Source organism: Nestor notabilis, unplaced genomic scaffold, assembly GCF_000696875.1.
Source record: "Nestor notabilis isolate BGI_N333 unplaced genomic scaffold, ASM69687v1 scaffold26109, whole genome shotgun sequence".
NCBI lineage: Eukaryota > Metazoa > Chordata > Aves > Psittaciformes > Psittacidae > Nestor > Nestor notabilis.
In genome coordinates, this window is record NW_009944502.1 from 3,362 (window position 1) to 12,613 (window position 9,252).

A 9,252-nucleotide genomic window follows, 5' to 3' on the forward strand; every position below is an offset into this window, starting at 1 on the left:
GAATTACCAGCTGGCTCTGCTCAAGGGAGATTTCCCCAGGAACATCCAAAGCTACTGCTCAGTGGTCTTCAGCAAGTGCTTTCTGGTGGATTTTGACTCCCCAGGAGGTGTTCAGTTGTTTGGGAACAACTGTATTTGAAACAACTGCTATGTTCTTCTGTGGAATTGGGCGATTTTCCTCCTAAGCCATGCCACTATTTGCTGTTGATAAATTACGGTAAGTGTTATTCCAATGATAAGGAGAAAAAGAGTACTAAATAGTGTTACTCCTATTCTTGCTCTTTGAAAAATCCCCCTGGCTGGAGGAGGTCCACTGTCAACACTACCTCCATATCCTTTCAATTTGCAATACGGAGGAGCCCAGCCATACCTGCAGTGACAGTTCTTATGATTGTTACACACTCCTCTGCCATGGCACCTTGTCACGTTACAGTTGTAGTTCAGCAGTGATACACTGGTACATGTCCTGTTGATACAAAGCATATCATGACCACATGACGTGCCATCTTCCACAGCTCCCACATCATCTGCTGGTATCCCTACATGGTAGTCAAGACCCCAACACTTTTTATGTCCAATAGGGGTTTGGACTAGCGTTACATGGTCCTGCAAGAAAGGCAATTTGTCTATGTTTTCACACTGGATCCTACCACATAAGATATTCTCAATACTGCATTTTGTAAAATGGACACTGTTACGAATACCACAGTTCCCAAAACGGTCACCTTGAGTATTCACTGCTTTGAAGCAATCTAAAGAAGCGGCTCTGGCCTTTTTGCCAAAGAGTTGCTGGCACTGTTTATGGTGGGTAGAACATTTTCCTCGATAGCAATAAGCCCCGTCTTTGCAAGGGGCTCCATCTTGTATGTACGAATCTTGTGGACACTGAGGGGAAGTCCCATTGCAATACTCTGGCAGGTCACAGACACCAGTACTTGCTCTGCAGACCTTTCCTGCTGGAAGGAAATGACATCTCTTGCAGCATTTTCCAGAAGCACAGACTGAGTTTGCAGTAAACGTACAATTCGGGTGACAACAAGGATCCTTTCTGCAGTTTGATGCTGAGCCACAGTCACATTGCTCTCTGCTTTCTACTACCTTATTCCCACAGTATTCACGCTTCGTGGTGTAGAAAGTGCCGGGTGCTGGTGGTCGATAAATGCACCTGGAACCATGCACAACGTTGTCAAAGAAGTCTTTGTAACTGCAGTCACTGAATGCATCCGTGTCAACATCAGTTTCATACATAATACATCTCTTTCGTCTGCACTTACAGCCCGGTTTATCATGGCGCATCCCAAGATTATGGCCCAGCTCATGGACAAATGTGATAACAAATGAGGACAACTTCCTATTAGTGAAGGAATCAACTGCTGCTGACCAGTGGTTATTACATATGGACCCTAGGTATGCCAATCCCAGGCTCTTTCCAAAGCCCTGAAATACAAATAAGTGAGAGACATCATGGTACATCCTTGGAAACAGGTCTGACCTTCGCCATTTGTTAAAGGCATCGAGTACGTTGCTGATAGAATTAGTAATGTTTATAAGGTTGCTTTTGGTCCAGATCTCTAATCCCACAAGAAACAGACGAATAGAAAGCTGTTCGTACAGAGAGTCCCCAATGTTGATGACTTCTAGGACCTGCCTCAAGACTTCAGATTCATTCCTGCCCGACTTCACAAACCGTGTGTTGTCCACGACCACTACTATCTTCACATATCTGACATGCGTCCACCAGCCCTTCAACACCTCTTCCTCCTCCTGCACTGCCTGGGGCTCCTTGAACCAGGGCAACAAAGCCTCTTGGTGCTGCAGCTCCTGCGGGGTCAACCCACAGGTGGGACCCACGGGGTTGCTGGCCTCCTCCATGCGGTAGAGGATGTGCCGGAAGGCCGGGTCATCGGGGATGGGCTCAATCTCGTAGGTGTCATCCTCTACCCAAAGCATGCCATGGAGGCCCCTGCCACAGTTGCTGAGGGCCACCACGGAGCCAGGGCTCCCCTGCACCTCTCCCTGGTAGAAGCAGTTGTCATGAACAAAGGGGTGCTCCTCCCAGCGGGTCCCATCCTTGCCATAGGTGACCAGCGTGAAGGGGTGGGAGACCAGCCCTCGCCTGGGGCGCAGGCGCAGCACCCACGGCCGCCCAGCCACCTCCAGCCAGTAAGAGACAGCCAGGGGGTCGGTGTCAGCCCGGGCACTCAACTGCCGTGGCACCGTCACCCACATGGAGGTGACACGCAGCCCCCCCGACAAGTCACCCGGGGCACGAGGGCACCCCACCAGGCCCAGCAGCACCAGCAGCCTCAGCAGTACCCCCATGGCTGGTGCCCAGCACTGCCCCACGCCCTGCTTTGTGAGGGTATGGAACCTAGAACCACACCAGGGGAACCACCCTGAGGCCTCCAACTGCCCCTCAGCAGGGAGGCGCAGCAGCATCAGAGCCCCTTTTGCCTTCTCCCTATGGAAGTACACCCCCAGGCAGCAGGGTGCCATCTAAGAGGGCTGTGAGGGCACCTTCAGACATCCATCCCCTCCTCTTTGAGCATGTACAGAGGTTCTTGTAGGGAGGAAGACCGGTGATCTTGGGCTCCGTGCTCAGACCCGTTAGTTGGTTAGCCTACCACAAGCACATTCACAACTTTTTCTAACCTTAATTTTCAGATTAATGGGTTTTTCTCCTTTCTGAGCAGATATAGCAAGCAGGGGCCCCAGCTCAGGTTCACACTCCTTGTCGAAGATGTTTATGTTGAGCAAAGGGATCATTTAATTAGACCACAGAGGGTAAAACCTGTTTTAATAGCTCAAAGGCTGGTTTTTGCTTTGCTCACTTTTTTTAAAGGGTAATTTGTGAATGGAGATGAGGAACAGACTATTTCAGCTCAAAAGTGTATTTGGAAAAGTTTAGGGTCTGAAATGGAAAAGTACAGAAATATTCGTCTCCTAGCTGGTTACTAGGACATAGCACTCTTTGCAACCCTATAGCTACTGCTGCTATACACATGCACACCAAGTAGAGAGGTAGAACCAGGGAGGAATTAACTTCCACTACGCTCAGTAACATAGAGGCAAACTAACAGGACAAAGGATGAAAGTCTAAAGCCTATCTGCACCACAGCAGCTGCATACCTACAACAATGTGCCTTAAGTGTAGACAGCACTGATGCAACAGCCATTTTCCCACATCATGGCCTTTCCAAAAGTTTGTGCTTGCAGAGCACCAGCAAGAGAGCTTACAGGTACATCTGCCACTTGGCTGCCATCCATGTTTTGGGGAACAGCTCCATCAAGACACAGCTATAAGACAGTGATCTGGACTATGGTAGACAGGATGTCCTGTGCAGCACAGCTATGCATGCTGTTTTTTAGGCATATAGTGCTGGGATTCAACATAGCCACAGCTGTTATCTTTTGGGAACTCTCCACGCCTTTCTTTTCAGCACTGAAACCATGTCTGGGATGAGTCCAACCTGCTATGACCCTTACCTTTCCCAGCTGCAGGAGGTGCACCCTCTCACCACCCCATCTCCATCTCAGGGATCCTGCCTTTTGGCACTAGTTTCCGAGTGCTGACCATCAGTCACCCTGGTACAGGCAGCAGCACTTAACATTGCAAACTGCCCAAGACAGGCACTACCCCTCAGAAGGCCAACCAGTAGAAGCAGCTGGCAGAGCACTCTGAGACCCCCTCTGCTGCCTCCTGCCCCAGGGCTGTGAGCGGGCTAGTACCTTAAGCTGGACACATGGCAGGCCTAACCAGCAGATGTGGAGGTTACCAACAGTTGCCCAAAGGGGTTTCAGATTCTATGAACTGGCACCATGCTCATTCATTGCAAGTGTGTCCAGCATGAGTCGTGAACACCTTGTAAAACAGTACCTCAGATCAAAGGAATGAAGACAGGAGTACACCTGCTTCTATTAGTACCTTTCTAGATATCCATAATTGTATATTTGAAACTTACCTAAAATTGAACAAATTCATGACCTGTGTAAGCCTTAGATTTGTTATTAGTTTTAAAACTACAGAAATAATTAGTTGTAGAACAATTGTCTGCTACCTTTCAAGTATCAGTTCTTCATTCCAGAGCTGTGAATTACATCAGATTATGTCTTTTGAAGCAACTATAACTATTACAGAAAAATCCTGTTACATAATCTTTGTGTGCAGTGTCTGGAGTGCTATTTTTAAATGCGTACTTCTGCTGTATGCTCGTTCCTTAAGTTATAGAAAAGGCCCTACTAAACCACTCTGCCAACTTGCTAGAGACATGTCTTATCCCTCCTCCCCCCCAGGTTGCCTGCTACTTACTTTCTCTTTTAATATGAACATAACTATATATATATAAAGTACTCTGGTTCTGTTGTTGAACTCATGTCAGGTTATTCTTGGAGGGGAAGTGTCAGCCTAAGTTTGTGACACTGCATTGAGCACTTCAGCAAGCCCTTCAGCATTGAAGTTACATAAAAAGAGATAGACTGTTGCGTTCAGGTTACCAGAGCCTTGCACTTTTGTACTCTGATTAGATAAAGATCAAAGGGGAGAGAGGGAAGGACTCCCGTTAGATGGCAACGGGGAAAAATGACTCACCTTACAGTGAAAAAAATATCACAGCAATCCATAGCTACTTCAACTGCAGAAACATTTGTTTGGCAGGGGTAACTGGCATTTGTGGTTTTCAATCTTGTAGCCCCCTAAAACTTTCAGTGAAGGTGCAAGCTCCTGTGGAATTGAAATCTACCAGCAAGAGATTTTACTTTTCTCACCTTCTGTTAAGTTCTCAGGAACTGGTCACAAACCCCCAGCAACGTGGTGGACTGCAGGCTGAAATCCACTGTCCTGACAGAAAGAAATGAAGCCTTCCTATTGCTCAGAGATCAGTTATACATCATAATTCATGCCAGTGGGAAGATTTCTTCCATCACCCATCCATCTATGATCCACATTAGGCTACCAAAGAACACTTGTCACATAAGTGACTGTTTGTTTGTTCTGTGCATGATTACAGGGCCAAAGCAACACTTCACCAAAAATTCATTTTCCTCTCCAAGAAAACAAAATAACGCAAAACTGACTTGAATCTTGAATGCCTACTTACCATTTTACTTTGACATTGAAAAAATACCAAAAAAAGAAAGAAAGTGTATCACATTGGCTTTTGCTCAGAAGCCATCTGTTGGTTCAGTGAAGGCACGATCTATTTGCATAATACATCTTCACCATTTTTCTCACAGGGAACCTCCATGCCTCAAAATAAAGCTGGTGTCTCCCCCCTTGCCTATACCCTCTACACAACAGCCTATCCGAACAGCATCTAACTTTCTCTGCTAGGAAAAGGTTACAAAAGTATGAAGTATGTGGAAAGAGCAGCAAAGAGGAACAGGCAAGAAAAACACACAGGCTGGTCAGACCTTACTCAGTGAAAACTTGAAGACAGCTGTATTTCTGCTGCATATGAGACACCATTAGCTTTACACAGTGACTTGGGGTAGCCAGACTGCCCATTTTCCTACAGTCTGGCTGGACTTTTGCTTGCATGTGTATATATACACATGTATACAACCTGTTCATGTGTATACACATTTACATGCACTTTCAGGCTCTCAGGAAAAGATTTCTGTTAGAGTTCTAGGTAATTTTTAGCTCCTGCTACCCTGTGATTTAAGCCAAGAAAAGCCCTTTTGAAGTCTGAATGTTTATTACATAAGAGCAAAAAGTAGAGATAGCTCTCCTGCACAACCAAATCTCTCCTTTATGCAAAGCAAAGTGACACACAGGGCAAATTGCAGAACTGCTTGCTTATTTCCCTTTTATCCGTAAGATTTACAAATACTGAAGGTCCTTTGAAGGACTTTGTACTTCGGAACTCGAGCTCCAAACCAAGAGACAGTATATAAATACCAGAGAGAAAAGGCTTAGTTTCTCATACACTGAAAAACATCACTGACTAGAAGATAGCTGCTTAACAGCTTTTTGACAGTAAATTACTTGGAGTTTAATAGTTTCTGACTTGTCACTTCAGTAAGTTAATAGCAAAGCTCACTTAACTGATAAAATTATTTAGAGTATCTTGTTAGCAAGTAACAGAAGATATTTCAGTCCCTCATCCCCTAGTATGGCAAACCTTCAGCACCCAGGACACCTACTAAGACATTGACCATTGGTAACATCCCTTATGACTTTATCACTTTATCATTCTCTCATGAAAAGATCTTTCCCCAGAAGAGGCTTATCACATTCAAATGCATTGTTTCATGCATGTAAACCGTTTTCTATCCTCTCAATAGCTTACACGCTGGCACTTTAACTCAAATGGAATCAGACCAGAAGCCCATCCTTTTTGGTTTGTGTATGCCACATGCTTAAACAGCAAAATGTAGAGCTGTCAGTGATGTTTCTCTTCCACTGCCCTACCTCCGCAGGTCTAAAAGGCAGATGACCAATCAAGGTGATCAGATGCAGTATGAGCAGAGCAGATGCAGCAAGAAAGTGCTAGAAGTACAGAGGAAGAGACATAACATATATTTGAGTCACACTGAAAAAGAAGAAATATAAACAGCTTCACTTAATATGCAACAGCAAGACATTTTAGCCTGTTTTATGTCATGTCAAATCTCTCTCACAGAATACTAGCTTTTATAATAAAAGACCAGCTTAGCCATTAAGTGAAAGGAGTGCCCAAGAACATTTACAGACTGAGGGCAGTCTGACATCTAATTACATAGATTTGAGCCTCCAGTTACCAAATCTTTTATCTGTATTCCAAGCATACTAAAGGCACAGCAATTTATAGCAGGCAGCCTAAATCCTCAAGTTGAACTTTTTTCCCTCAAAATAGCACAGAACATATTCCAATTCCAAGCAAAGAAATGCTGCTAACACATATGGTGTATTTGTTACTAACAAAGTAAGCATTTAAGAAAGGCATTCCAGCAGCCAGGATTTTTATTTGCCAAGAATTCTTTTTTTAATTTATATAAAAGTTTTTTTCTTTTTACATAGGAAACCAAGACACAAGGGATGGAAGAGTCTGTAAAGATTTCAGGAGGCTGCAAAACATGTCCATGTAAAAACTATTCTCTGAAGCCAACGTTCAAAATCAGATGAAGACACTGAAAACACCTTCTTAGAGGCAGCTCACAACCCGACATTAACATTTGAGTGGCAGGGTTCTATAGAAAAAGATGTTACAGGGACTTCAGGCCCTGAATCATCAGTCTCAATGGAAGGGCTTAAATATAAAGAAAGGGGAGCAAGAATCTCCTGTTTTCCAGGTACTAATCCAGATGTGCAACAACTTCTCCCTTCACTGGAGTCTCATCCGTTTTTCTGGTGGTCCTTTAGCACCAGCACTCTGCTGAGCATTCTTTACAGTCTCTTTTTCCTCCGGCTTGACAGCTTCAGGGGCTGCTTCTGGTTCCTTCTTGATTTGATCCACTTAAGAAGTAACAGCAAAAGAAAGTTAAACCTCCAGTTTTTATTCCTAAAACACGATTCAGAGTACCTTGGAAATACGGTTGATGTCAGAGGGGCAAAGGTTTAAGAATAACCAAAGATTAAATTCATACCAATCCTGGTAAAAAAACAGGACAGACTGAAGAGGTACAGTTCATAGTTTTCCTGTTTTGAGGTTACTTATGATCAACTCAAAGCCTTCACATGCTTTCTTGAGCTTGTAGCACCACTCAAAAATCACTAAGATGCTGGACTGACTAAACTGTTCCCTCATTTTCCCTCCTCCTGCTTTCAAAGACCATTTCCTGCATTTGGACCTTCAGGCAATACAGTTTTACAGATAGAAAGGGCAAGAGTAGAATACACCCTTTTTTCAATGTGAATTTTTTAATTTAGGAATGCCAGAATTCCTAAGCACCTCAGCAGCAGCAAGGAGCTTATATGGCTACTGGAAGACACTGCTACATAGAGCCTATTTTTTAAGTCTTGTGAGAATATTAGAGTTTTACCTGGGATAGGCTTTTCTCCAAGCTTTTGCTGTGGGGGGGAGAAGAAAATAATAAAACAACACATTAGCAGGACCAAGGTAGTATTTTTTAAGCCTTCCTACTATTCATTTAGGAACGTACACCAAGCAATACACTCTCATACATACGAGTTGATGGTAGAAGGAATCACTAAATATACTTTAAACAAAATCCAATTAACATTTTGTAACATCCAGTTTTTTGCTCTAACAACTGAAAAGCACCAAAGCAAAAATTACACAACCAGTCTTTCCCACATCTGAGGAGTAAACAGTTTTGTGAGATGCTGTAAACATCATTTCTGTTGCTCCCAAGCAGAAGACCTGGTGGAACAAATGGCTACTAGAGATGATCGGAGGTAATGACATCTTCACAGAATGCCAAGAATTTCCACATTAATTAATAAGCCTCAAGAACAATAGAGCAGCTAAAACAAAATAGCTGTGGTGACTTGATTTAGCTCACAAAGCAGGAAACTGGAAGCAGTAGCAAAACCTGACAGCTGACAAGAACAGACCCTCTGTGATTAGATAAGGAATTTCTGTAAGAAAATTCACCCTCACAGTTTTGCCAAGGTCTTAAATGACTCCTGCAATTACAAAGGAATCCTACACTCCAATCAGAGCCTTCCATTTCAAAATTATTATCTAATCCATGCTACCACTGAAGAAAGCACACAAAATTCCCAGTTTCAGCCATTTAAATGCTTCTGACTGCCTTATATTCTAAGTTACAGAAATACTGTGGCTTGTAAGTGTCATACCTGAACAAATCTGGGTGGAAACTTTTGTCTTAGGTCTAAAAGCAAAGCATCTACCCGTTGCCTTTGGAAAATAGAACTTGGTTCTTCTTTCTTCTTGGCTTTTGGTTTAGCTTTCTCTGCAAGTCACAGAAATGTAAGAGAAAGCTGTATTAGAAGTTCTGTCCACTTCACAGCTCTTTGTATGACAAGCTGGTATTCATCTCTCCTCTAAAATTCACCTACATTTTCCGTTTGACATCAGAGGTTTTTTTGTGGAAGACACATTAAGGACAATTCTTGCTTCCTAACAAACTGGTTTGGCTTCTGAAGATGTACTCTGGTCTCCAGTGGGTTGAAGAGTTCCCCACTTTGTTGACACACAGCTCACCATTTTATCTTCCACCCATGCCTCGATGTTCATCCTCACCACCACAGAAGAGCAAGATTCCTGACAGGGAGCACTAATTTACCCACCTGACAGAAAATCTCATTTCTGCACCATCACTGTGCATTGCCTCAAGCTTTTCCCT

The 9,252-nt window shown here is 43.7% G+C and overlaps 2 protein-coding genes across 2 annotated transcripts in view; both read right to left on the minus strand.

Moving 5' to 3' along the window:
- Window positions 1–267: 267 nt before the first annotated feature.
- On the minus strand, window positions 268–2,322 carry LOC104411903 (disintegrin and metalloproteinase domain-containing protein 20-like; the record flags this gene model as incomplete). The annotated part of the gene is made up of 1 exon (XM_010022450.1): window positions 268–2,322. A coding segment is annotated over exon 1 (2,055 nt), but the record flags the coding sequence as incomplete, so codon positions are not given.
- Window positions 2,323–6,925: 4,603 nt separating this feature from the next.
- The window catches only part of MED6 (mediator complex subunit 6), a 5,299-nt gene continuing 2,972 nt past the window's right edge, over window positions 6,926–9,252 (minus strand). Inside the window, exons 5-7 of the mRNA XM_010022449.1 lie at window positions 8,744–8,859; window positions 7,963–7,990; window positions 6,926–7,435 (exon numbers count right to left, since the gene is read on the minus strand). Of these exons, the coding sequence (XP_010020751.1) occupies window positions 7,305–7,435; window positions 7,963–7,990; window positions 8,744–8,859 (275 nt within the window). The 3' untranslated portion in view covers window positions 6,926–7,304. The remainder of the gene's footprint in view (window positions 7,436–7,962; window positions 7,991–8,743; window positions 8,860–9,252) is intronic.